At 53.6% G+C, this 26,516-nt stretch overlaps 8 protein-coding genes across 8 annotated transcripts; 3 read left to right on the top strand and 5 right to left on the bottom strand.

Annotated features, from left to right (window-relative positions):
- Window positions 1–2,637: 2,637 nt before the first annotated feature.
- NCS54_00688600 (CAMP-dependent protein kinase regulatory subunit) lies at window positions 2,638–3,882 on the top strand (the record flags this gene model as incomplete). The annotated part of the gene is made up of 2 exons (XM_053152328.1): window positions 2,638–3,129; window positions 3,181–3,882. The coding sequence occupies 2 exons, from the start codon at window positions 2,638–2,640 to the stop codon at window positions 3,880–3,882; spliced, it is 1,194 nt and encodes a 397-aa protein (XP_053008303.1).
- Window positions 3,883–4,466: 584 nt separating this feature from the next.
- NCS54_00688500 (Hypothetical protein) lies at window positions 4,467–5,142 on the bottom strand (the record flags this gene model as incomplete). The annotated part of the gene is made up of 2 exons (XM_053152327.1): window positions 4,467–5,050; window positions 5,106–5,142. 2 exons carry the CDS (start codon window positions 5,140–5,142, stop codon window positions 4,467–4,469), a joined length of 621 nt encoding a protein of 206 aa, XP_053008302.1.
- A 1,576-nt stretch (window positions 5,143–6,718) lies between these two features.
- NCS54_00688400 (HABP4-PAI-RBP1 domain-containing protein) lies at window positions 6,719–7,178 on the bottom strand (the record flags this gene model as incomplete). The annotated part of the gene is made up of 2 exons (XM_053152326.1): window positions 6,719–6,944; window positions 7,000–7,178. The coding sequence occupies 2 exons, from the start codon at window positions 7,176–7,178 to the stop codon at window positions 6,719–6,721; spliced, it is 405 nt and encodes a 134-aa protein (XP_053008301.1).
- Window positions 7,179–10,785: 3,607 nt separating this feature from the next.
- Window positions 10,786–15,197, bottom strand: NCS54_00688300 (Transcription elongation factor Spt6; the record flags this gene model as incomplete). The annotated part of the gene is made up of 4 exons (XM_053152325.1): window positions 10,786–11,039; window positions 11,100–14,715; window positions 14,780–14,968; window positions 15,030–15,197. 4 exons carry the CDS (start codon window positions 15,195–15,197, stop codon window positions 10,786–10,788), a joined length of 4,227 nt encoding a protein of 1,408 aa, XP_053008300.1.
- A 2,042-nt stretch (window positions 15,198–17,239) lies between these two features.
- NCS54_00688200 (Hypothetical protein) lies at window positions 17,240–18,915 on the top strand (the record flags this gene model as incomplete). The annotated part of the gene is made up of 4 exons (XM_053152324.1): window positions 17,240–17,524; window positions 17,574–17,731; window positions 17,786–18,317; window positions 18,367–18,915. 4 exons carry the CDS (start codon window positions 17,240–17,242, stop codon window positions 18,913–18,915), a joined length of 1,524 nt encoding a protein of 507 aa, XP_053008299.1.
- Window positions 18,916–19,376: 461 nt separating this feature from the next.
- On the bottom strand, window positions 19,377–20,376 carry NCS54_00688100 (Hypothetical protein; the record flags this gene model as incomplete). Its single annotated transcript, XM_053152323.1, has 2 exons — window positions 19,377–19,974; window positions 20,240–20,376. The coding sequence occupies 2 exons, from the start codon at window positions 20,374–20,376 to the stop codon at window positions 19,377–19,379; spliced, it is 735 nt and encodes a 244-aa protein (XP_053008298.1).
- A 2,594-nt stretch (window positions 20,377–22,970) lies between these two features.
- On the top strand, window positions 22,971–23,587 carry NCS54_00688000 (Hypothetical protein; the record flags this gene model as incomplete). Its single annotated transcript, XM_053152322.1, has 2 exons — window positions 22,971–23,488; window positions 23,536–23,587. The coding sequence occupies 2 exons, from the start codon at window positions 22,971–22,973 to the stop codon at window positions 23,585–23,587; spliced, it is 570 nt and encodes a 189-aa protein (XP_053008297.1).
- Window positions 23,588–23,658: 71 nt separating this feature from the next.
- On the bottom strand, window positions 23,659–26,165 carry NCS54_00687900 (MFS domain-containing protein; the record flags this gene model as incomplete). Its single annotated transcript, XM_053152321.1, has 3 exons — window positions 23,659–24,169; window positions 24,542–24,668; window positions 24,722–26,165. The coding sequence occupies 3 exons, from the start codon at window positions 26,163–26,165 to the stop codon at window positions 23,659–23,661; spliced, it is 2,082 nt and encodes a 693-aa protein (XP_053008296.1).
- Between the last annotated feature and the right edge of the window lie 351 nt (window positions 26,166–26,516).

Below are 26,516 nucleotides of genomic sequence, written 5' to 3'. Positions count from 1 at the left end.
TTTGCACCGGACGGCTTTATTCTTTGGCGCAGGGGTTTCTTGGGGGGTTTTGTTTATGGTTGCGATTGCGGCGGCCTTGTCTTGTTATCTTTTGTTGTATATTTGTACTTGCTACCGAGCAGGGGATGATGATGGACGCTGAGCAGCGTAGCTGGATGATGGGGGAGAAAGACTTGGGGATGCGTGATTGAGAAGATGAGCAGGAGGAGGACTTTTGTACTTTATCATTGCCAGCCAGGAACGATACCCGAGCAGCTTTTGAGGGACAGGAGCTGCTGTGTTCAATGATGGGTGGAGGCTTCACAGAGGCCAACCATGTATTACGTATGTAGCGCATCGTTGGCTCAAGAGAAATCAGTTCAAAAAGGGTATAATGTTTGCAGAGATGAAGACGTGTGGCGTGATGTGGGGGATACGGCAAGGAGAAGAGTGACACGGCAGCTTCTTGCTGTGCAGGTTGGAGGATGGTGCATATCGGGATAGCTGCAGTAGCAGCAGTAGAGCAAGCCGCGAGCTGGAGGGACAAGTGCCGAAGATATGGTGTAGCAAACATGACGAAGAGAGTCATGCAAATAACTAGGTAGCAGGCTGCAATGCATCTACGGACGGAGGCGGTCCACTCGATTCATTCATTGTTCTTGTTCAAAGTGGTGTAGTTGGCCGCCACCATCCGGAATGAGAGCTAGGAGCTCCCGGGGAGCTTACGCGGGGGCGACATGGACGGTCCCAGGGCTGATCTAGCAGCCCGGCGCCGTGGAGCCATCCGAGTCTGATCAAGTAGTCGCTCCCAGATGATCGAGCATGAGACGAGCGAGGCACGGGTATAACACCGCCGAGCATGATCTCTAGGGAAATGGCATGCAGCTCTGGTCAAGGGGAGAAAGGTGGCAAGGAGCTAGCTTGGAGCCAGCGCCCTACCACATACCAGAGCCATCGTTTGGGTTCGTCCGCAGAGGATTCAGTAGGAGGGCGGCTCCACCGACGGGGGCCCGAAACATGCGTTGATTCTGCTTCCGGACGTTTTGCTGAAAGGGTAAAAGCCTTGGTGATGGAGCGATCACCTACTGTACCTAGTCTATGCGTCCATCTCTGCGGTTGGCATCACGGCGCATTAGAGGTCAATAGCAGCTTCCCAGTCCGGGAGCTGCATCGAAGAGCAGCGGAACGGCCTGTGGAACAAGTGCCCGAGGAGCCCGTGCCGTCGACTGGCCCGTGCGCACTCGTTCTAGAAAGCTTCCCTGGGCGGCAACCATCTTGGGAAAGTCTCTCGCTTTAACTAACAAGATTCCCCTCTCACCTTCCCCTTCACTTCCCCCACTTCTCCCCATTTCGTCAGTCAGTCAGGTCTCTCTTGCCTTTTGACTCTCTGCTCGCTCATCTCTTCCTTCATCGGCTTCTCCTTTTACTCTCTCTCTTTCAACATCTCAAACTCCATCTCTATAACCTGCAGCCTTTCTCCTCGACTCCCTTGTTCATTTGACGACCACGGCAAGGCGGGGAAGCAAGCGCAAAAGAACGGACGTCAAGCAAAGCAACCCAAGCTCAACCCCACTCGCCTTGCGACTTGCTCTCTTTCTCCTCCTCCTCGGTTTGGCCGCTCCAGGCCCATGTCATGACCCCTCCTCTCTCTTACATCTCGCCTCTTCATCTTCGCCTCCAGCTCTCGGACCTCTCGACTTCAGTCCGCCGCCGCCTACAGCTTTGATCCTTCCCCCGCCATCCTGACCCAACCCCGGTCCGGCCCTCGTCGGTACCTGATTTCTAGAACACTCACGGAATACCTTCATCCTTCGGTCAAATCCGAATTCCTGGGGTCTACCTTGCTAGGATTGAGCGTGAGTTAACCCTGTTTTCCTGCTTCCCTGCGCCGTCCCGCCATTCAGCTTCGAACGCATCTCGCTACGCCACCCCTCTTGGGTCATCTCATCATCACCATTCGGATACTTCTCCCCTCGGCCTCAGACCTTGAAGGACTCGTTTTCAAGCGCTACAGCCACCATCTGCCCTCCCTTCCACTTCCTTTGTCGTTGATGCTGCACGCCAAGAGTATCTTGTCTTGCACTTGATTCATCACTTCACCCTTTTGAGCTACGCATAGACTTTGCAACAGGGTCCTGATCTAGGCCCCGCCACAACACGTCACTTTCAAGCGCGGATTGCAGCCCGCGTCCAGCTTCATCTTTAGCGCCCAGACCCCGGAGCTCCCTTTCCTGCACGGCACCCACCCCCTTGCTGCTTCCAAATCGCCATTGATTTTATCCCAGCTTCACCTGCAGCTTGTGCTGACCTTGGCCTAGCTTGTCTGCTCTGAAGACCGTCTACGAGGGTGCTTGGATAGCTGTAGGTTGACCTCCATCACACTTCTACCCCTCGCCTCGCTTCACCTGCCGCCGTCTCGCGAATCACTACAGCTTCACGCCCCATCTGCGATCGCCCTCGGACTACCAAACTCTCCGTTTTCCCGGAAGCTTACCAAGAGGACATAGGAGCCTGAACAACAGCCGTTCCCCTTCCCTTCGATCCCTCCAAATTGGCGCCGGCCTCTTCTTTTCTCGGCTGGAAAGTCGACAGGCGTCGTCTCGCACAACACTCGACGATATCTATATAAATACTTTCAGCCTCAAGTACCTTGAAACCATGGCCGGTCCCTTTTCTAGCCCTTTTGGGGAGAATAGCAACCCCTTTGGAACAGACAGAGGGCAAGCTTCGAACAACTTGATGCATCGTGTTATCGAAGAGGATGAGACGGACAACATCACATCACCCACAAACCGCAGCTTTGGCGCGCAAAACTCTGGATCGCTGTTCTCAGGACCCTTTGGCGGCGGCTTCGGCGGCGATGCCCCGGGCGATGTACCTCCCAGCTCTCGAACACCCCCGAACCCAGATAGTTATCCTGCCCAGTACAACTTTGGGCGCCGGACTTCAGTGTCTGCCGAATCTCTGAAGCCCGGCGCTGATTCTAATGATAATTGGTCTCCCCCCTTCCATGAGAAGTCGGCCGACCAGCTTGAGCGTCTCAAGCGTGCCATTGAGGGCAACTTTCTCTTTAGCCACCTGGAGGATGAGCAGAGTGCTCAAATCTTGGGCGCTCTGGTTGAGAAACCGATACCTGCTAAGGGAATCAAGGTAAGCTGTGCTTAGCCAAAGATGAAAGACGTCTTATTGACCGTCGTACAGGTGATCAGCCAGGGTGATGCCGGCGACTACTTCTATGTCGTCGAGAAGGGATCCTTTGATGTTTATGTCAACCCTGCGGGCACTCTCCAGCCCGGCCCAGACGGTATGGGTAACCAGGTTGGTAACATCCAAGCTGGCGGCTCGTTCGGTGAGCTTGCCCTCATGTATAACGCGCCTCGAGCCGCAACCGTTATCTCTGCGGAACCTGGGTGCACCCTATGGGCTCTTGACCGTGTGACGTTCCGACGCATTCTTATGGAGTCGACGTTTGCTCGAAGACGGATGTACGAGAGCTTCCTCGAAGAGGTGCCGCTGCTGGCGAGTCTGACACCGTACGAGAGGTCCAAGATTGCAGATGCTCTGGAGACCAAGAAGTTTGCGCCAGGACAGATCATCATCAACGAGGGAGACCCCGGCCATTCGTTCTACCTGCTGGAGAACGGTGAGGCAGATGCCTACAAGGGCAGCCCGGAGCACACGGTGCGCCATTACGTCAAAGGCGATTTCTTTGGCGAGCTTGCACTGCTCAATGATGCACCACGGGCAGCTAGTGTCGTGGCCACGTCGGACGTCAAGGTGGCGAGCCTGGGCAAGAACGCGTTCCAGCGATTGTTGGGGCCTGTGGAGGGTATTCTTCGACGGACCAAGTACGAAGGCGTCAAGTCCGGCGTCGAGGAGATGGATCCTCTGCATGCTGGGTAGATGGGTAAACAACAAGATTGGTACGGATGTGTGTATGTTTATGGCAGGAGGGTGGATGAGCAGAAGAACCTCTCGGTGTATGAGGGCGGTGTTTGGATCAAGCAAGTGTAACCTCAATTTGCCTCGAGTGGACGGTCTGGATACGATTGTATCCGAGTTGAGGGGTTGACGTGATGTGAAGTGATGCATGGAGGAAATGGACTTGTGGTTGGCGTTTTGTGAGGTTCTTCTCCCACCTTCGCTTTCCTGAGACAGCATGGCTAGGTAGGTAGTGATCAGATACCTTGGTCGATATCAGCATCATGATTATGCATGACTCGCCGCTCAATTGCATGATAAAAGTATATGGTAATATGACTGGGACAACGATGAGCGTGCATATGTGTTTGACTCCTTGGAATAGCGCCTGTGATATTGTTTGGCTCTTCAATTGTGTCTAATATGGCCATGTCCAAAACAGAAAAGAAACCCTTTGGTATCAAAACGCCTACGAAGTGAAGGGTCAATGCTGATCTCTGAGCATTCCCATGATGTACCCCGTGAAGTGTCATGTAATATCAACCCCAACTTGAAATCCTCACATTCTACTGCTCCTGGCCTTGGGCCTGCTCATCGCCCTGAGTCGCCCTCCGCGCCAGCTCTTCCCGGATCCTGCCCCTCAACTCCTCGACGGCGACCTCGGTCTCGAGCACCCTGCCAACACCGGCACGCCAGGTATCGTCAAGGGCCTTGATCTCTGCTCCCACGGCGCCTTGGCGCTTCTGTCTCTCGAGGTTGACAATGTCGACCTCTCGCTTGGTGGCGGCGAGCTCGCGCTCAAGAGCCTGTAGTTCGGCCTCGAGGGCGTGGTTGCCGAGAAGCCAGGCATTCTTGCCCCATCGGTCGAGCAGTTCGAGGTTGGTGAGACGCGACGAGAGGTAGCTGTGGGCAACGGCAGCCGAGGGGAGGGCCTCGGCAGGGGGTGCGCTCGGGGAGGGCGCCTCGTAGCGGGAGAGATCAAGGGGAGCGAGGGGCGTCGAGTTGGATACGCGGGCGAGCTCGGCGGCTATGGCGGGGGAGAAGGAGGGTTCTGGGTGGGAGGAGGGTTTGGGGGGTTGTGTAGCTGCCTCGGCGGTTATAAGGGCGCGGGCGGCGGCGAGAGCTTCGGGAGAGGGTTCGGGGTCGACATCTGGGAGGATATTTGTTAGCCTTGTTTGGACGAGTGACGGGCGAGAGAGTCTTACAGGGGAGGGACTCGTGATATGCTGGGGGGACGGCCATGGTGATGGTTGGCTTGGTGTTTTGGCAAGACTGCGCTTGTGTTGGCCGTGCAAGACAGATATTGTGTAGCGTTTAGCCCAAATGTATTGCGAAATAACTCGTTTCTAGAGTGGCCTCCCAATTGTTGCCTTGTATCGCCTCGAGCCGTCGTTGATTCTTGGTCGCGTCGCAAGCTTGAAGCTCAAGCATCACAGCCTCGCAAGCTCTCCTTGGAAATTTCGACGGTGCCAAAACGCACAGACCACAGCTCAGCCTCGCCCCCCAGCCTTGGTGGCTTGACCCAGCGCCCGGGCCAACCACGAGGAACCCGCCACCCCATCCGGGTATCGCGGGGTTCTTGCTAACCCCCCTGTAAGTTTAGGGGTGTTACAGCGGGCCATCGCGATGCAGGTCACATCCGCAGGAGGGTCAATCTCCACTGTGGTCATGTATGGCGATAGCGATAAGGACGACGACATGGACGATGACTTTAGATGGGTAGAGAGTGATAGAGAGATGCTGGTAATCAATTGGTATTGTAATGTATGGTACATTACCCAGAGAGGCCAAAATACAGACATGCTTTAAAAAAAAGCAACTTTCAAAACACAAGTTCCAGCAGGACCCAGCATCAGCATCACCATGCCGACACCCACCAACCACCATCTACGGGCATCCATACATTCCCGTCGCAGCAAATGGGACAACTCCCCTGCGTACATTCCATCACGGTCGGGAGACGAAAGAGCACACACAGTATCACACAGGAGCACTGTGACGCTTACCCCTTCCCAGCACTAGCAACCTGGGGATGGGCGCAAGCGAGGGATCGACAGCGCCGTCGTGGCTGCTGCTCCTGATACTGTGTTGGAGGGGAGTTTGAGGGAGCGGGGTAGAGAAAAGAGAGAGAGAGAGATGAAGGGGGCTTTTTTGTCGAGGATAGACAGGGCAACCCGCTTTGGTTATTCGCTCAATGGGTTTCTGGGCATGTCCCTATCCGACTCTCATTTGCTGCAGGTGAACTCGTGATGGTCTCGGGTCTTGAGGCCCGGCAGCCCAGCTGAGTTAGTGGTTCCCGGATTTGAAAGACCGCATCTTCATCGGATAGGTATGCATGTTGTAAGAGGGGCATTTGATGTTAATGAGACAAATAGTCATGACAAGACATGGAACTCATGCAAGGAACAGTAGTTTCGGCTGGGCTCATATGAGCATCTTTCCAGCCTTGTCGTCGCTTTGTTGATAAGCTAAGCTAGTGATACAGTAATACATCTGGCCGCGAGGAAAAGAAGTCTTCACAGGCGGTCCATAAACCATGATCCACGTCGAGATCAGTGAATAGCCACGAGGGTCCGTCAACTCCGTTCAAAATTGCCGTTCCGATTCCCCCATCCGTTTGATCAAGTATTCATCCCCTGATAATTCTGTTGTTTCATTCGTTTCATTCCATGTCGTTTCATGCTTGCATTAAGAAAAAAAGATCAAACCTTGCCCCCCCCTAGTTCCTTGTACAGTTGGACCCTCAAAAAGTTGCTGCTGCCAAACATGGCAGCGAGCGTATGACTATCGACCTCTCGAGGAGGATGCGATATGCCGATTAGGAGGAGGATCGGCCGCTCTCGGAAGAGTCGGTCTTGGTGAGGTCCTCATGGTCCTCCTCCTCAGGGCCATGGACCGACTCCTCAAAGACGGGCTCGGGCTCGTTGACCTCGAACTTGGTCTTTAAGTCCGAGACGTGGTGTGAGAAGCTGCTGCTGTTGGAGCGGCGACGAGCGTTGGTAAAGGTGAAGTCTTCGTCAGCGATGTCGTCGTTGACGGTTCCCCTGGTAGCCGTGTTAGTGCGCTGTTGTATAGTCAAGAGATTTCCAAGTCACATACCAGTTACCTCGACCAGAGCCGTCCTTCTTCACCTTCTTGGGGTCGACATCGGCATAGCCGTGCTTGGCAAAGAAGCGAGGAAGATGCTCGGTGGGGAGGGCGGTGCCCTCAGCGAGACCCTTGTGGTCACGGTCGTTGGCCTTGTGAGAGCGAGTCACTACAAGAGATGGAGTCAGCATGAGGTTGGAGGCAGAGGGGCAGACAACAAGCTAACTTGTGAGAGGTGTAGAGGGGAAGACGCTTGGTGGTACAGATGGAGGAGAGTCGTGCTGATGCGAAGATACAGGTTGTAGATGACAAGTGATGGATGATCAGGATGATGAAGGATGGGAAAGAGGGGTCAAGAGGCTCGAGAACGAAGGGGGTTTGGATGGCTTTTAAATGGAGGCCCGGCCGAACGTCACCAGACAGACGCAGACACGAACGGCAATCGCCAGGGAGCCCCTTCCCCGGGTGAGCGAGTTTGGGTGCTCCATGCGGGTGCGGGGTGCCGGAGTCTGTACTGGGCGGCGAGGCAGGTACTCCGTGTATACCTCGACTCCGGGAGACGGAGGAGGGAGGAGGGAGCAGGGGGACGAGGAAGTGGCGGGAGGCGGCAGGGAAAAGGAGACTATAAACTTACTTTTGATGAAAGAGGTGTGAGGGACTAGTTGGGAGGCGATGTTATGCTGATGAGTGTGTGAGAGTAAAGTGTTGCGATGCCTTGTGTAGATGTTGCTCAGATGCTCTTATTCAAGGCAGACGGGCACGTGTTGGGTGATGGCGATTGAGCGTTGGTTGATTGTGTAGGCAGTGGATGTAGACAGTGAATCAACCGTTGGCTGGATCCCTGTATTATGTGTGTGTTGGAGTCTTGTTGGAGAGGTGTGATTGAGACGGATGAAGGTGTTGGATCTCAAAAAGAGATGTTGTTGTTGGTTCGCAATTGGTTGGCGTTGATGGTTGTTGATGGGCAGACAGATGCTGGATGGGATAAAGCGAGATGCAATCCAGGGACAGCCCCGAAGCTTTATATCCCGAGAGTCACGCGAGGGACGCTGGGTGATGGCATCACCTCGTGCCCAATCAGGTCATGGCCCGGCCGATGTTCCCTAGGCAAGACGTCGACGAGGGGAAGCTCCCAAAGCTCCTCCCCTGTCTGCTACAGTACATAGGTAGGTACCTGTGTAGGCAGATTACCAGGTGAGCTTCGCATCTCCCCCCAACAAGATGGAAGCGAGCGAGTGCCGGCCCCGGAGACTGGGATGGATCAATTGACCAACACATACGGAAGAGTCATTGCAACCAAGGGCCCAGTTTCTTTCCCCATCATTCATGATGATGATGGTCCATCATGGGTCTCGGTGCAAGCAGCGCCTCACTCTGGCTCCACCTTCTCAACTCAGTGGGGAGGGGATCTTGTCTTGGTACAGTAGCGGGCGGGTCTCGTCCCCATCCCGTCCGTTATCGCGTGACCTGACGCAAGCAGCCGCCGCCCCAACTCTATGCCTCTCACGACCGAAGCTCTACAAGCACGTTACCACTACGGGGGAAAGAGTCACAAACATTCCAGCCCCTGGGACAAAGGAGACGGAGAGAGATTGCGAGCAATTGCAGAGACAATTGAGGTGATTTGAGCACAGGCCGTGATGCAGATTGTGCAATTCGAATCCCATGACGATGCTCGTGCCATTGCCCGTGGTCAATGGGCTCAATTGAATCTCGCCTCCCCTTGGCCCTCCCAAATCTAGTACAGCACTGTACTGTAGATTCTTTAGCAGGGTTTCCTTGGCCGTCCCTCCCCCGGCGCTTAAACGACAGATTAGCTATCCCATCCATGGCCAAGTTTGCTGTGCTGTCCTCTCTGACTGGCGGCACCTACACGCCATCCGCCCTCTTGTCTTGACCAAGGCGGTGCGTGCGTTTGCAGCAGCAACATGTTACGCGTGAGCAAAAGCTCCTCTTCCCTCGGCGGCGGCGCGCGCGTGTAGGACCAGGTGACCTCGTGGTGAGCAGAGCAACTGACGTCGGTGTGTCTCTCAAGCTGCAGCAGGGGTCTCCTGTTCCCTGCCTCCTTCCCTTTCTCTCTTCGGCGGTCGGCGGCGGGCGGTCCGCCTGGCCACAACTTAGGCAGAGAGGAGGATCCGCTAAATTGCGGGGATCCGGGGTACGCAGGTACCGGCGTACGCCCTAGGAGAGTGCCGCTGATAGTGACAGCTGAGCAAAAGGTCGTCAACAGATACGAGGGGTATGTGAGTATGCTTTCATCATTCGAGAGACTCAATTGAGATCCAGAAGTGCCTGCATCGTCTTGTTTCGTCTCGAGATGCAAAACAGAGGACTTGTCGCGGATATTGGCTGATTCTTACTACTCCCAGCGTCACATTGACCAATTCCAACGAGCCGCATCTGCCGGGGAACCACCCGCCAAATCTACCTTTACCTACCGACGAGCCTCCTTCCCAAAACCAACGTGTGGGTCGCCATTCTTCCAACGTAACGAGAACCCGATCTCATCAAGTGTTCCCCATCATGATAGGATAGCCAAGTTACAAACTCCCCCCCAAGTCCGATGCCGTTCTCGGAGTTCGAGCTCTTGCCTGGCCGACATTGACATCCATCGAGTGGGTCCCCGAAACTGGAACTGACTCAGCGGGCCACGCGCTCCTGTTCGTCAGGCGCAGCGGTGCACATGATCTCATCGACCCATTCCCGAACGACACCTGGAACAACAGAAAGCACTCGAGCAACTTCTCAGGGGTTTGAGCCAAGTTGGGCTCTAATTGCCCAATTGCAAGCTTCAATTGAGCTCGAGATCTTTCCAGCTAGTTCTCGATTTGAGCCTCATGGAACCAACATAACCCATGAGATCAAACCGCGGCTTTGTGACTTCAGCTTTCCCCCCTCCGCGATCGCTCATGCATGAGCCACACGTCACAGCTCGCCACTCATGGCGCCTCTTGCGACGACCACGCCCGAGGTATCCGCTTCGTTCCAGAAGCAACGAGAACCAGTAGACTCCAAGAGAGGTCCCATGATCGTCCCTATGCCCCATTCTTATCGCAATCACCGACTCTTTGCTTCAGTTGCAGTGGACAAGTGTTCAAAACTGTTTGGGAATTACGCAACTCGAGACCGAGTGCTTGTGATATCTTCAGATGTGCCATTATGCTCAGAGTTGGCAACATTAGCGCGTGGCTGGCTTCGTGACTTTCCTTTGACTCCCCCCTCGAGAAGCACCTTATCAGCCCATCTCGGCCATGGCGACCGTAATCATGGTTCACCTCATGGTCATGACTACCTGCATACGCTTATAGATATCGCGATACTCTATCTTGATCGTATCATCTCCTATCAAGTTTAACTCGGTTGCCTTCCGAGGTTTGAGTTGTGATATCGCTCTTCAAAAGTTATCAGTCTATGGCGCAACATGATACGCAATCATGCTCATCCATGAGATTGTCAACTAGGCACAGTGAGTCAAAGGTCAGTTCGAGATAGGGCGAATGGGTGCCTATCATCGGCCTTCATCTCACAGTGTTGGCTTTCTCGTTCATGTGAATGCACCCCTAGGCAAACCGCTTGATATGCGTCAAATCATGTCGATTAAGCTTGGTTTTGGTTCTCATTTTTCCCTGCTGCCATAGCTCGCCTCTATCTCCTCGTTTCGCAAAAGAAAACTCATTAACTTACGCCTAAAGTACACTTGCAGCTTCATCCTCATTCCAAGTCTAATCAAACATGTGCTTCCCGCTCTCCCCCTTAGCCCCTTAGCCGTCCCTTCAGCCTGCCTATCTGGCTGCCGACCTACCGACGTCCCATCTTGGAAAACTCGTTCTGGTATCGCAGCTTGAAACCGTTGCACAGTGCTCGCATGTCCGGGTACTGGTAACCCTTGAGCTCAAAGCCCTGCGGGATCGTTCGCACCGGCAGCCCTATCACCTTGGCCGTCCGGCTGGCCTTGAAGCACAGCCAGAAGTACCCAGGGTGCTTGGTGTCGATGCAGAATGCATACGTTGACTGGTTCGGGTTGGCGTTGATGTATGTCGTTAGCCAGTTCTCTGCAGCCCCTTGTTAGCATCATGTCCCCTGTCTAATCCAATCCATCTTGTCACACTTACCCGTCTCTCCCCGAGATCGGCTCTGGAACTTGTCGTGCCGCATCATCTCCTCCACCTTGCGCACCATGGCCTTGACGTGCTCCACGATCAGCTCGTCCAGATCACTGTACGTGTACTTGCCGCCAACGCGCAGCAGCTTGCCCACCGAAAACTCCGTCTCCTTCTGCATCTCCAGCACGTCGATGTGCTGGTAAACGCCATCTGCAACCTTCCACGTGACCGCCAGATGATCGTTACCCTTGGATGAGGGACGGATAATCACCTCACCGTTGGGTTGCGATCCGAGGTACTCCTCGGCCTGGATACCGTTGAATGGCTTGAAGTTGGGATGCTTGACCACACGCTGCGTTCGGCCCGTGGTCTTGTCCTTCTCCCGCAGCTCCTCCTTGTCCGCCGCTTCAAGGGCGTAATCCCACCCATCACGTCCAAAGTTGATTGGTCGCTTGTACGGAATCCGCAGCGAGTCTTCCCGCATTGACAACTTGGCCATGAAATCCTTGTAGTTGATGTCCAGGATCTTGGCCTGCGCCGTCTGTCCAACGCTGAGCACCTCCTTGATGGACGCGCGGTGGCTAGCTTCATGAGCCTCGACTCTGCCCTCGATACCACAATCAAGCTTGACAATGGCAAAGTCATCCTTGACAATTCGTACGTTGACGGGCACAATCATGCCGTCGCAGAGAGTCAGCTTGGTTTCGCCAGTGAACATGGTAAAGATCTCCGAGGCCGTCAAAAGGCCAAAGTTCCTTCGCAGCTCCTCGTAAGGAGCCTGGAGTTCGGCACGAATCGTCTCCAGAGTGGCTCGCTTGCGTTGGCTGTAGTTCCTCTCGAGCTGCTCTGCATACTCCTCCAGAACAAGTTCATTGACTTTGTCCTGTTCATCTTGCTTAAAGAGCTTCCGCACGATTGCACCCGGGCCGTTCTCGTCTGTCTCAGCCTTGACGTCTTCCTCGTCAAGCTCCAGAGCGTCGGCCGCCATCTTGCGGCCAAGTTCGTAGTCTTCAGGGTGCACACGCGTGTTATCCAAGGGATCAGAAGACGGGTTAGTGGCCTCGTATTCGATGAAGAGGAAACTCGCGCAGTTGTTCCACACCCTGGGGCCCACGACTGGCAACTTGCCGCTATCGGGATCGCCAACGAGCTCATCTCTGGTATTAACAGCGCCGCCGTTGGCATTGATCGCCTTTATCACGCTCGAGGCTTTTCGTGGTCCCAGGCCCGAGACATACGGCAAGAGGTTGGCAGTGTAACTGTCGGTCATGGCTTCATTAATGTCCACACCACACAGGTTGACCATGTCGACCATCGCCGAGTCGAGGTACTTGGCCAACTTCTCTGGGGGGAGGAGGTTCTGGCACGGGTGGTAAGAGAGAGAGGTAACATCCCTACCGAGGGCCGCGTACTCCTTCATGGGGTTCTGCATGTAGCGTGCCAGAGCAACACAGTACCTTGTGACGGGGTTGAGGCTTGGGTGCTCGGCAAGCGCTCGGGGGCTGTCCTTGTACAGGCGGGCCACCTCGTCGTTCACCACCACAACCTCCAAAGGCTCTGTGCGGTAGTCGTTTGTGTCTGGGTCCTCAAACTCTGGGCCCATGAGGCCCTTCTCGGTAACCAGAGTCTCTAGGTCACGCACGAGCTTGTTGGTATCGGCAGACCAACCGCTGACACCAATCACATCGGGTCGACGGCGGTTGACAACTTCAACAAAGTCCTCTCGCTGGCGCTCGTCTCGAGCAAGATTGCCAAACTTTCCTTGCTCAATCACTCGTCCATCTTCCTCGACCCAAGCCCAGCAGACGGGATCGCGAGCAGGGTCGCTCATACCATTGGAGAGAACCAGCACACGAGGAGTGGTACCCAAAATCATGCCCTTGGGCTTGTAAGGCGCCTGGTCGAGTCGCTTGGCGTACTCTTCTCGGCACATCTTGAGCACCTCATCCTGACAGAACGTTCGGATGACTTCCTTGACGTTCTTGGCAATGATCTTCTCCAGTTTGGGGTATGCGAGATCGAGGACCTTCTTGCGTTCTTCCCGCCATTGTTCCGCTCGATCGCTGAAGTTCTCCGACTCGAACTCCTGATAGAGCTGCCTGCGGAAGTCGTATCTGGTGGGCATATCAAGCTTGATGCTGACCAGTCCTTCCTCCTCGGCCTTCATCATCTTGAGGAAGAGCTCAGGCTGATGAACAAGGTCGGCGATGGCCTGGTTCTGCAGGTACTTCACCTCATAATAAGGATGGGTCTCGTCGATCCTGCGCAGTCCCTTGTCGGTTCGTCGACAGCTGATCTCAGCAGCCTGGTAGTACGAGTTTCGGAAATGCTTGCGCATTCTCGGACTGGCAAACAGCTCCTCTGCATACATCTGTCGTGCCGCGTTCATGACCTGATCGCCTGTGCTGAAGTTATCATCAATCAAGCTGTCGGCCAAGTCCATAGGATATTGAGCGTCATCGTCAGGAGACACCTTCTTTCCCTGTCGCAAAGCATTCTTGGCGAGCTGGTCCGCGGTAATGCCATAGGCACGAACAAAGTTGTACGCCTTGCCCTGACGGACTCGCTCCAGCAGATTCGACTTGGAACCCGGCCGCTTCGTAAGGGAAAGGTTGCCAGCCATGGCGGCAAGGTCCTTGAGCTGGGGCCCATACTGGAAATGCAAGTAGTCCTGCAGATCCTGGAGTTCCTCCATGGTTGTGGCCTCGGGAATCATCTCCTCCACAATTGAGTCGTTGATATCCAAACCTCGAAGGTTCTCAAAGGTCTTTTCGAGCGAGTTTCTCTTGTCCACAAAAGATCGGAACTTAATATCCAACTCCAAAATCTTCCAGAGATCATCTTGGTTCAGTAGCTTCTCGGCACTGATGACATATTCAGGGGCATCGGGATCGTCGCGGTTGGGGTTGCGCGTCTTTCGAGTATGAAGCAGGTAGTCTTTGCGGTGTTGGAAGACGTAGGGCACTTCCACCTCATCGACAATGAAGAACTCGAGGACCTTGCCAACAGCTTTGCCGAATGGGCTCTGCAGATCGGGAGCTAGGCCCTTCTTTGGCCACAGCTGGTTGGTAATCCATCGTGCCTCCTCTCTGAACTGCTCGGCGGTGAGCTGCAGGTTCTTGAAGTTCTTTCGGTCGAGTTGGAATCGTTCAGGCTCGTCGGTGAAACGGATCTCGTTATCCTCGTCGGTCAGGAGCTTCTCCTTCAGCTGGGACGGTTCAAACACATCCTTGAGTTCGATGGCCTGCTCCTCCCTTTCACGGTCCTCTTCCTCCTCCTCCATCTGGAGTGCCCAGTCATAGTCCTCACCATTGCCGAAGATAGCCTCCATGTCGTCCAACGCGTCCTTGTCCAGATTGGTGGTGTCGATGACATGACCAACACCGCGATCTCTGGGTCGAGCGACTTCAGCATCTTCCATCTCCCGTGCTTTCACATCAGGGTCGTCGGGGAAGTCCTCTTCGATGAAGTCCTCAAACTCGTCGACCTGTCCTCGGTATGACCTGCCATAGTTTCGTTGCTCGCCCGCGTCATCTTCGTCGTCGGAAAAGATTTCTTCTAGGCCGCGACGCTCGGATGCGCGATCTTCACCACGATGGCCGCGCTTAAGACGTTTGTACTGGGACTGGGGTCAAGGTTAGAGGTGCCAAGGGGTCGAGGTCGCGCAAGCTGCCGTCATGAAAACTCACCTGACTCTGAGGCTTAGGTCGCTCGCCAAATTGTTCGCCGATCAGCTCTAGATCATCTTCATCCAGTTGCTCTTCCTCTTCGCGGTCGCGATGCTCTCGCTTTCTTTTGACCACGGGTCGCACATCAGCGTCATCCTCGTCAACGTCGTCTTCGTCCTCATCTTCGTCGACGATGAAACCTTCGCGAACCTGTAGAATCGGCGCATAAGCCACGGTGCCTTATTTTAGAGGCTTGAGACCAAAAACAAACCTTGCGAGCTTCCTCTTCATCGTCATCGTCTTCCTCCTCCTCGCTCGAGTCTTCGACGGCAGGTCTCCGTCTACGGTCGCCACCATCATCCTCGTCAAAAGACTCGTCGTCCTCCTCGTCGTCCAACTCGGCCTCCCCAGAGATTAAATCGCGCATGCTGTTGCTCATGTTGACGATTTGCGATGCTGCCGCGCAGGCAACAAAGCTTTCTTGGTCGGCTTCGGGGGTCGATTGCTCGAGAGTTGAGCGAGAAAGTCGGTCGCGAGCTTTTTCCCAGGCTCACTGGACTCGCGTTTGCAGAAAAGAGGAAATAAAGATGGGAGAAGTTTGATGATGAGCTTTCCTGGAAAGCTTCTGGTATTTGGTATTTTTTTGGACATGCGCTGGAAGAGCAACACACGTGCAGCGTGCAGCCTTGTCGCGACTGGCAGGGGTGCTCGGAAGCGGTGATGTTCCGAGCCGAAGGAGTGCAGCCTGCCTCAGCTTTGGCGTCTACAAGCTCTTCACTGCCCTGACATTTACTCAAATAGAAGTACATCCTAAGAGCGGTCTCTCGAGGTTTCTAGAATCAATTCTTACAATATTCAATTCGATTTCTTCATTCTACTCTTTACTTTAACTACAATATTCGTTCAAATATCTTAGGATCAGCCATGAGAGCACACACGACAAAGAGTGTGGCGTTGTGGCTGGAACTTCCCCTTTCGTATTAGGCATGGTGCTATGCAGAGAATTCGGGGCGCCGAGGAGGATTCCTGACATAATCATTCATCCAGTGATCCATGAAAGTTGAGCCTCCTCATTGATGCTGGTCTGGATAATAACCTACCTACACAAGGACAAGGCGTTTGGCTCCATGCGCGACACCGATGGTGAATTTCTTAATGCAACCTCACTCTCTTGCAAACGGAGCTGGATTCAATTCGTCAAAGTCTCCAAAATCTCACTCAAACCTGGTCCAAGTGCCGACCTCGTGATAGTGCCGAATCGACCGGCGGTTGCAGGAGCGTCTGGTCTATCATCCCTTTTTTCATGCTCAACCGCGGGACAAAATCATGCCTGTCAAGCCTCGCCTGAACCTCCTATCTGAATGGATGCCGCGTATTCTTATTCTACCAGTGTCGTGATTTACGGCAGTCACGGATGTCGACCAGACGGAGCCGGGAGATGGGGGGTTGGTTGACCTGGTTGACCTGTCGTATGAATCTAATGTAGGACCTAAATTATCACACAGCTCCCATGTTACCTCGTCGCAATCCTGAGTCGATGCGTGCACCTAGCTCGAGGCGTGGAGTGTCTCAAATCCCTACCTGGCCAGTCTCCATCCCCAATCGCCAACCAGGGGCATCACCTCCTGGGCTTGGGCTGGGCCTCAATCAGCCGCTATAATTACTCCGTGTTATAAGCCTTTACTCCGTCCCGTCGTCTTCTCTCCCCTTACAGCGAGTGGCCCACCAGATCTGAGGTACATAATTTGGATGACCGCCGCTGCTGGTTTGTAGAGACGGTGATTGTATCGCAAACCCGTCTTGGCCCCCCTTTCCTTGATGTGATTTGTTTGCCGCCTTGGTTCTCTCGACGTACGGTCCTTTGTTGCGCCTGCGCCTCCAGCTCGCTCAGCGCACCTCCAGCCACTCCCGTCACGTTATCGTTGGTCGAACCCCGCCCTCCACTGGCCACTGTCCTGCCTGTCCGCGCCTAACCAGGAGCCGTGATAGACGACACCCCGTGCAATCTTCAGCGACGCTTTGACCAGACCTCTTAATAAGTCCACGGTCGACGGATACTCTTGGTTCTTTGCTTCGCATTCTGTCAAAGAACTCTTTCTTCTCCTTGGCGACGGCATCCAGTCATCTTCTGCTGCGACCTAGTCACAGTGTGCTCCGACGCCATCTGGACTCCAGATCACTTCACCGAACAGCAATTCCAAGCGAGAATATCATCACGGCCCTCGACCCCCCCTTCGATCGACGCGGCTCTTGTTCTGGTCGCTGCTTTGGTCGATACTCGTGCATCTCAGCACTTGTCATCTTCACAGGCTCCCGTGAGCTGTCGTTTTCCTCCGTCCTCGTCCCCGATCTTCCGTCGCGGGGAGCACCAGCCAGACACTGGCTGTGTCTGACTGAACTCGACTTCAGGCCTCGCTACGCCCAACCTCTACCTCTCCTCTACCCTCACTCGACGAGCGCGATCGCTCACCCGACGTAATCATGGCCGATCCCTTTGCTCCGCGCTCCATGAAGCGCAAAAATGTCAAAGGCCTTGCCCTCAAAGCCGCCGCCCCTCGACCCCCACCAACCGCCGAAACCAACCGACACGACTACAACTCGGGGAGTCAAGATGCGGGCAGGGACGAGCAGTTGGAGATTGGAATCGAGTACAAGCTGGATCTGAGACCCGAAGACCTCGAGATCGTCAAGGAACTGGGTTCTGGCAACGGCGGCACCGTTAGCAAAGTCAGGCACCTCACAACAGGAACTGTCATGGCTCGCAAGGTAGGCTCACCACCACGGCCCCAACTTTGCAAGACACTAATGGTTTCAGGTCATTCACGTCGAAGCCAAGCGAGAGATACGGAAGCGAATCGTTCGAGAACTCCAGATTATGCACGGATGCCACTCTGACTACATCGTTACATTCTACGGTGCCTTTTTGAATCCCAACAATGATGTTATTATGTGCATGGAGTACATGGATGTTGGGTGAGTATGGTTTGGCCTAGTCACAGGGGATGCGATGGTTGACTTGATTTTTAGTGCTCTTGACCGAGTCTCGAAGGTGTTTGGCCCTGTCCGCGTCGATGTGCTGGGAAAGATTGCCGAAGCCACTCTTGGCGGCTTGACATATCTCTACACGAAGCATCACATCATGCATCGTGATATCAAGCCATCCAATATTCTTGTCAACTCGAGAGGTCATATCAAGCTCTGCGATTTTGGTGTTTCGGGCGAGCTCGTCAACTCCATCGCCGACACCTTTGTTGGAACCTCTACCTACATGGCCCCCGAGCGAATCCAGGGAGAAAAGTACACGGTCAAGTCGGATGTTTGGAGTTTCGGTCTCAGCATTATGGAGCTTGCCATTGGCAAGTTCCCCTTTGCGGCGAGCGAACAGCTGTCAGATGGTGACTGCGCCCCTGCTGGTATTCTGGACCTGCTCCAGCAGATTGTCCATGAGCCGGCGCCCAAGCTCCCCAAGAGTGATGCATTCCCCAGCATCCTCGAGGACATGATCCAGAAGTGTCTTTACAAGGAGCCTGAACTTCGACCAACTCCCCAGGAGCTTTTTGTAAGAGATGCAGCCCCCCAGCCTGTCTGACATTTACTAACGGAACCAGGAACGCGATCCCTTTGTTCAAGCCGCCAAGAGAACACCAGTCGATCTTCGAGAGTGGGCTATTGGACTGATTGAGCGTGACAACCGGAAATCCCATCTTGCCCCTCAACTTTCCCCCGCGACTCAGGAGCTCCTCCGGTCGAGCGATTCCCCTACTCAGAGCCAGCCGCAACCCGAAGACCGAAGCCATACTCCCACCTCTGGCGAGATCCCCATTGCTGGGGCTGGAATCATCTCTCCTCGGGATCAGTACGGTTCGAGCCACAGCCGATCGCCACCTCGCAACGGCTATGGCTCTGCCCGCACGCCGGGTTCGGCGCATCCTGGACTGCCCCGTGTCGCCACGACAAACTCGATCCCCAAGGTGTCGGGCTACCCTGAGAGCGCTGGCCCTATGAGCGCAAATGCTACGACGTTCAGCCTGCCGGTCCGACCAGCTCCCCCTGGTGGCCCTCTTCCCCCTCCCCCACCTCGAAAGGAGACTCCCGACGAGCTGCGAAGGGAGAACCGAAGATTTGGACTGCCGCCAAACCCGGGCTATGGCGTATAGAGCGCCTCAGACCGTGTGATGCCCAAAAGCTGTACACTTTTACACCCCTCTTCCCGCACATATTGAAAACAGCGGCCCAGCCCCCCCTGATACTCGTTTAGCATACCTCGGCGCACTGTTTTGAACATGTTTATCGTGGTCTCTAGACAGACCATCATCACACTCAAATCACTACATAGCTCGTCTAGAACCAGGGGCCTGATCACATCTATCTCTTGAGGAGGCAGCGGATCTGGTTCGATCTCGGTTCTGGGGGTTTTTTCTTCTGTATCTAGCCGTGTAGGAGGAGGGCCCTCGTACAGGAATTAGGACCACGTAGGAAAGCCAGATGAAATGAAATCAGCGTTTGAGTAGGGATCTTTCTTTTGCTTGGTGAAGAAAAAAATTGGTATCGTTCTTGTTCAGCGGTTAGGTGATACATGTCCTACAGAGCGCCGTGTTGTCTTAGTTTTTCCCCCATTTCATTCATCATCCATTACCCGTCCAACAAAGCCATGCTCGAGAATATCAACCAGCTCATCCAGCGTGCTGATGACCAGGTCCGTGTGGACGTGTTCGGCCAGCTCTCGATTCACGTCATTGACCAGGAGTACCGTCGCAGCACCGGCCTTCCTCCCAGCTGTCATGTCATCGATGGAGTCGCCCACCATGATGAGTCCGCTGGCGTCTCCCTCGCCGGTCCCGTCCTGCAGGCCCCAGTCCTTGGCAATGTGCAGGATGCCAGCGGGGTCAGGCTTGGGTGGCCGAAAGTCACGGGTGATGACGGGGTGAAAACGAGAACCCTCGAGGAACTTTTCAAGGAGGTTCTGCACGGGGACCTCAAAGTTGCGGGTGCAGATGGCCTTGGGGATGGAGTTGGCGTCGAGGTAGGCCATGAGGGTCATGAGGCCTGGCTGCGGGGTCTGCGACTTCATGGCCTCGCGCTCGATGGCGCGGATGGACTCGAGGGCCTTCTTTTGCTCGTCATCTGGGAGGGTGTCGATGTGCTCGAGGATGTCTGTTGTCTTTGGGATTCCAAGGACTTGCCTCATCTCTCCAAACATGTAAGTCTGAGGTTGGCTGTGAGGGGTTAGCACTCATATTCAGTGTATGACAACCCAATTGAATGGTAGTCTGAAGTAAAGTGGTACAACAACAGCCAAGAACCATCCCAATTCCAACGCTGCAAGCCATTATCCTTCAATATTCCACCTTCAAGGCCTCTTGAACCAGGTCCTACGCCTCGGTGTAGGGTAACGAGCCGAGCCGGGGGGACTGGCTGGGGTAAAAAAACCTCCGAGGCGCATAACTAGATAAACGAAGCAAGGGGAAGCGCCGATCTTACCAAAGCGTGCCGTCCATGTCAAAGACGACGCCCCGGAGAGCGGGAGTGTCACTGGGAACGTCATGGGGGCCCTTCTTCAACGGGACAAAACGCTTGGGGGATGACGATGCCATGATGGAAAAGACTCGGCGTAGCATGCCGAGGGGGTTGAGTATGTGCGGGGGAGAAGCAGCTTCAAGGGAAGGGTTGAAGCGTGTAAGGTGACACAGAAACCGGACTGTTTCCTCCTGTCGCTGACCAAGCTTGTAAGGTCTGCTTCTCTAGGAAAATGAGTGTTATTGTTGATTTGGACGATGAGGGCATTGACTGAGAGATGACGCTTTACTACTAATTTAGGAGTGGGGGGACGAGGATAACCCGCGGGCTACTAAGGTTAGTTGCTGGCTAATAAGCCACGCTCTGTCGTTATTTTGACGACCTGAATAACCTCATCCTCTTATCAATCGCCCAGGTCCCAAATATGGCTAAGGAGAAAGCACTGGGATATATAATAAATGAATAGCTATTGCGACAATTCTCGAGCAGGCGATTGAAGATTGGTCTAGAACAGCTGGACTATTGCTGACTATCGTGCACTATACAAGCCATCTCTACCCCACGGCACAATCACAGTCACAATCACAGTTCGGTAACTACCCATACGCCCTCATCTATCAATACTAAAGATGACTCAAATAACCCACAAGCAAGCTTCTGCATACAGTCTTGATTGGCGAAACCTGACTACCGTACTTGAGGAAACCCCTTGTTCCCACCCCGGAAAGACTCGAGCTGAATCCATTCATCCCCTCGCGGCTGTCTAAACTCCGATTTAAAAGATTATGCCATTCGCAGCAGCCTTGACTGCTGCCCTCCTGTTGCACTCGACGGAACGATCCCGAACGTCCCAAACGCTATCGATCTTGGACATCTTGGACATCCTGGAGTGACTGCTTTATTGTCCTTGGACGCAAAGTCTATGAACCAGACCCGCCTTTCGGTCGCTTCCTCTGTATTGAATTTGGGGTGGCAATGCGCTCTGAAATGGATGAATTCATTCGTAACTGGTGTCGGGGAGAAGGCGATTCGTTGTCCCCATCAAACGGTAGAGTATAAACCCGAGATGACTCGCAAATTCGAGATGCAATCTCCGTGGGCCATGGTTCATCGCCATTCCGAGACCGTGCTCGCTAGGCCTGGCGACTCTTCATCCCAATCCGTAGAATCGCCACTGGAATCATTGTTGCTCTTCGCTTGGGTCACTAAGCCTGGGCAGGTGGTGGTGGTGGAGCAGCAATTGTAATCGTGGAATGCTTTGGAATGACGGAACCGGCACTGAGGGGTGTAGGGCCTCCCATGAATGTACCGGGTCCGTTTATCCATATTCCAATGCTAGGGGCGCCATCGTCGGTTCCCTGAGGCATTGTGAAGCAATTTGTAAGGTGTGCCGGTGTGCGAGATAGGTAACCAGGAGTAGTCGCACAGTTATCTGGAGATGTTAAATGCAGCGCTCAAGTGCGCTTACTATGGGCTTAAATAAACAGAAAATGTACATTGTGGTGTGGCTCATAAAGCCAACCACTGGATTCTGCCTTGGCTGTAAATCGGGCTGGAGGAGGCCCAATAGCTGGGAGCCCAAACCAATGGCTAACTTCCATATCATAAAATGTGAAACAGTTGGGTAGGCGATCTCTTCAGTTGCTACTCTACGCTTGGAAATCATTAAGAGCCACTCTAAAATAATCACTAGAGCTGAGTTAGGTTGGCGTGGTTACTGGAAGACTCATGAGAAGATCACTTTTCTGTTGGGTAACTGAAGATTAGGTGTTATCCTTCGGGGCAGAAGATTGTAAGACAGAAGAATCCCGTAAAAAGGGAAAACAACAGCAAGGGTGGGCTGTGTAAGTGCGCCTCGAAATGGAGTTCCCGCATGGCTGTCTGTTGTATCTCTGCACCACGCTTGAACTGGACTTGACGTGGATCAAGCCTTCATCAGCCTGGATTGATACTTGGTATACATGGGCTTAATAGCATACAAATGACCAATAAAAGTCTGCCACGCTCTCGCGCAGTTGTGAAATTACAATTACTATTACTTCCGTTGTAGCTTAGTTACTCTGGCAGGCCTCCCTGGCCATCCTGTTCGCCTTGTTAGGTTTTGCATCTGCAAGGCTCTCTTGGCTGCGTCTGTCGCAAGAGAAGCACAATGGGTGAAAAACACATCGAGTCCAGGCCCAGGCTTGAGAAAAAGACCTCTCTGGCGTCTGAATGCTTGACCCTAAGCTGAAGTATCTGATTCTGATCGTGCCCCTTAACTTCCAGAACCTTTGACATGTCGCAAAAAGCGTCGACGCACACCCGTGTTTCTTCAGACACGCAACCATGCGCGACAATTCAGACCCAATCTGGACATACTCAAGATACACCCCCTTCACAAGAGGAAATTTAGCACAAACCGTGGAAGTTCATCGGCTACAAAGGATACACCGAGTTTATATCATCCGAGGATGACTGGTTTGTTCTTCGGCGCTTCGGTACACTAAATGTCCGAGTCGCTCTTGCACTACAAGATGAGATATCGGCCATGGAGAAAAAGCTGAGGGAATTGGATGAAAACTATAGCCAACGCGGGTCACTAGACCGACACAATGGGAGATTTCGAGGGGATGTAGAAGACCGAAGGGCCTTGATGGAACGAATATCGGACAAACTCTACAAGTACAGTGAGTACATGAAATCATAATCAGTGAATATGAAGCTGATGAATCTTGCCAAATCAGACGCCTTTGTACTTCAGCAGTCTAAGCTCCGAAGCTATCCTGAAGCACCTAATCGGGATATAAACAGCATCAGAAACTGGCACTACAACCATGACTATGTTGCAATAGCACGCGAAGAACAAGAATACCTGGAACACGACAAGGACCTCATCTGCATGGTCCAGAAAGACAAGACGCCTTTGCGCCGCCTCATCGGCTCTTCTTTAACCATCCGGACGTTGCCAATCTGGAGGCACAAGGACAAGACGGCGCCGAACTATGACGCCGAACACGTCTTCTACTACTCGGATAGTCGCATGGACACGTTTGCCTCTGCCGTGATTGCCGTGATTGGTGTCGTTATGCTCATCACGCCCATCTGGGTCCTCCAGGCCATGAATGGGTTGCGGGCCAAGCTCGTAGTCATCACGGTGTTTGTGCTCATATTCCTTCTGGTATTGTCGTTTGCAATAGCTTCGAAGCCATTTGAGGCTCTGGGGGCGACTGCGGCGTAAGAAAACCATGACATTTTAGACGAGTTGCTCTGACATTTTATAGGTACGCGGCAGTGTTGATGGTGTTCACCCAACTGGGAGCCCCGGATCGATGAGAGAGTTTATTTTGGAGTGCTATCCTTTGGTGCAATCCTTGGTGGCTTCCCGAGATGTTGATATCAGGATCTTAACCTTTATTGATCTGTTTCTTCCCTGTTATCTTTAACACAGCCATCATCTCATATCCGTCCAGACCAGCTTCCGCCCCTTGCATCTTCTCCAGTTCCGCCTGGTGCTCGTCTTTGGCTACAAAGCAAGTCTCAAAGACATCCCAGTCAGCCATAGGCCCTAGCCAGACAATCGTCTGTATGCCGAGATGCTGCTCGGCAATGGCTTTGAAGTACTCGGTGACTAGAGTAGGCTGTCGTGGGTAGACAAACATCAATGCTGTCACATCAGCATCTTGCAATCTTGTGACGACGTCCCAGGTGCCGCGAACTGTGTAGATGGCTTGCTCGGGAAGATATCTGTTGACCGGGGGCTTCCCACTCAACTGCTGGACTTCGACACCTTCCACATTGAAGCTAGCTACCCCTGAGTCGTCTTTGGCCTCAACATGGGCGAGCAAGAGGGCCTCGAGTAGTCCTGAGCCGCTTCCGATGGAGAGCACAGTCGATGTTCCATCCGGATTGGCGGTGCTGGAGAATATCCGGGTCAAGATTTTAATAAGTTTGGATGAAAAGCTGAGACAGCAGTTTGGGTGGCGGACAGGGGCATCATGTAGGCTGGGAAGCTCCAGTGTTGGATCCATGATTGTGATGGATGTAAGAGAAGACAAGATTGCAGAGGATTGAGCTAGTGCGAGGTGGGTTATGAAGTGGATCTGCTTCCTAAATCGATTATATAACGAATTTAAAGAGGCTTGGAGCAAATGAAGCCTGCAATTACTGTCTAACCACCACATAGTCACAATAGACCGATATCCATAACATGGATGCTATCAGTGCGCTGTAGCGCCCAACTTGTCAACGAGCCTCCAGTAACTCTCTGCCGAACCTTGCCTCACAGACTTGCCAATGAGGATCATGACCAGACACATGCACCATAGTACAAGACCGAGAACCGCAATCAAGATGAAGGCATTCTTGAGGCCCAGGTTCTCAATCATTGGAACAACTGAGTAGGAGAAAGCAAAACCTGGGCAGCGTGAGAAGAAATCCCTTGAAGAGGAGGTGAATTTTTGTACTTACCCATGAGGTTACGGATCAAAATAGAAGTGACGAGACCCTCACCTGCCACTTCCTTGTAACTATCCAAGATGTAGTTGAAAGCCAAAGCCGATCCGATGGGTAGAGTCACGCTGATGAGGCCAAGCCCAAAAGCGATTCCTACCCAGTGGAGGTGGTATGCAGCACCGATTCCATAGAGCAGACAACCAGCTGGATGTGCCACGATGCACACTAGCCAGAGCCACAGGCGTTGCTCTGGCTCCATGATGCCCCCGTTTCTCCTGGCAAACCACAAGGCCATTCTGTCGCTTGTTGTGCTGCAGAGAACACAGCCAATGGAAACGCCAACAACAGCTGCAAGATAGAAGAGACCAATCGTGTTGGTTCCAAAGTTGTATGGCTCATTGCCGAGGATGAGAGCCAAGGAACCTCCGACCACGTTGTACCACGAGAGAATGCCACCGACGAGAAAACCACTGAAGACGATGGTCGGATATCGCAAGAGTTGGAAGGGAAGGAGGATAGCGCGCTTGGTCGCTGGTCGCGGCGACTGAAATCCCCACAGAGCTAGCTTTTGCACAATCGTCTTTGGTTGAGCCGGGTAGTCAACTTGGCGCCCAGCAGAGATCGAAGCAGGTCTCTGCTCTCCATCCTTGGACTCTGACTTTTCTGACGGTTTCTCCGGCGCCGCTTCCATCAACCCAGGGGTATCCTCGCCCTTGGTGCTGATCTCAAGAGCTTCAGCAGGCACCGTTTCTGGACGACTGAACATGGTCTCCTCAAAGAAAAGAAATGTGAGAACAGTAAGAACTCCACCGATAATGGAAAGAATGTACTGAATCCAACGCCAACCATGGGCTTCTGCCACAAAGCCAGAGGCAACAGGGCAGAGAAAGGCGCTACACCAGAGATTCCAGGAGTATATTCCCATATACAGGCCTCGCTGGTGGATGAAGAAGATGTCGCCAATGATGACCTCGATGAGAGTTTCCATGGGAGACGAAACAATACCGAGAATTATACGGTTGACAAACAGCTCGGCTCGTGATTCGACGTAGGCGGACCATAGGGTGACAAAGGTGGTGAGCAGGATCGAGGCGACCAAGGTGATGCGACGGCCATAGGTGAGGGCGACGTTTTGAGTGATGAGGGTTCCCCAACCTAGGAAGAGATATAGCAGGCCGTTGCCGGTACTGAGGTCGGCTACGGATATACCCGTGTCGGCCTCGATCATGAGATACGCAGGAGACAGGCCCGAGATGATTGCGGCAGCCAGAAAGCACCAGGTCATTGCCCAGAAGATGTTGAACAACTTTCGTCTGTGAGTCCAAGCCAGGGGGTCATCCGGGTGATCACTGGGTTGAGGGATGAGGACGATGTCCTTGTGGCCCTCGCCGTGCTTGGCGTGGACCACGCCCTGTATGTCGACGAGCTGGACGGTACCCGGAATGGGAGTGGAACTCATCTTGTTGTGGAAACAAGAAGATTGAGACAAAATAAACTTGAGTTGAAGATGATCCTTTCCGATGGATGGTTGCTGTTGAAAAGATCGACGAGTTGTCGCAGGTTGAGCTGGTTCTTATGGACATGCCATCTCTAGCGGCCGAAGCGACTAAACCTTGAGAAAAGCCAAGATAGAGGCGATCGAGAAAGTCGATAGACTAGCTGCCGACACGAGGACTAGGGGTCCAACCAGGGCTATACCGTTCCAGGCAACAAGATGGGCCTCTTGTCTATCCGAGGCCAAATGGGCCTGGCTAGGCGTGGGACATGGCACATGTCTTGTGGCGCGGGAGGCCATGGATGATGGGTCCGA

This window comes from Fusarium falciforme, chromosome 5 (assembly GCF_026873545.1).
Source record: "Fusarium falciforme chromosome 5, complete sequence".
NCBI classification, from domain to species: domain Eukaryota; kingdom Fungi; phylum Ascomycota; class Sordariomycetes; order Hypocreales; family Nectriaceae; genus Fusarium; species Fusarium falciforme.
This window is presented reverse-complemented; position numbering and strand designations above follow the sequence as displayed.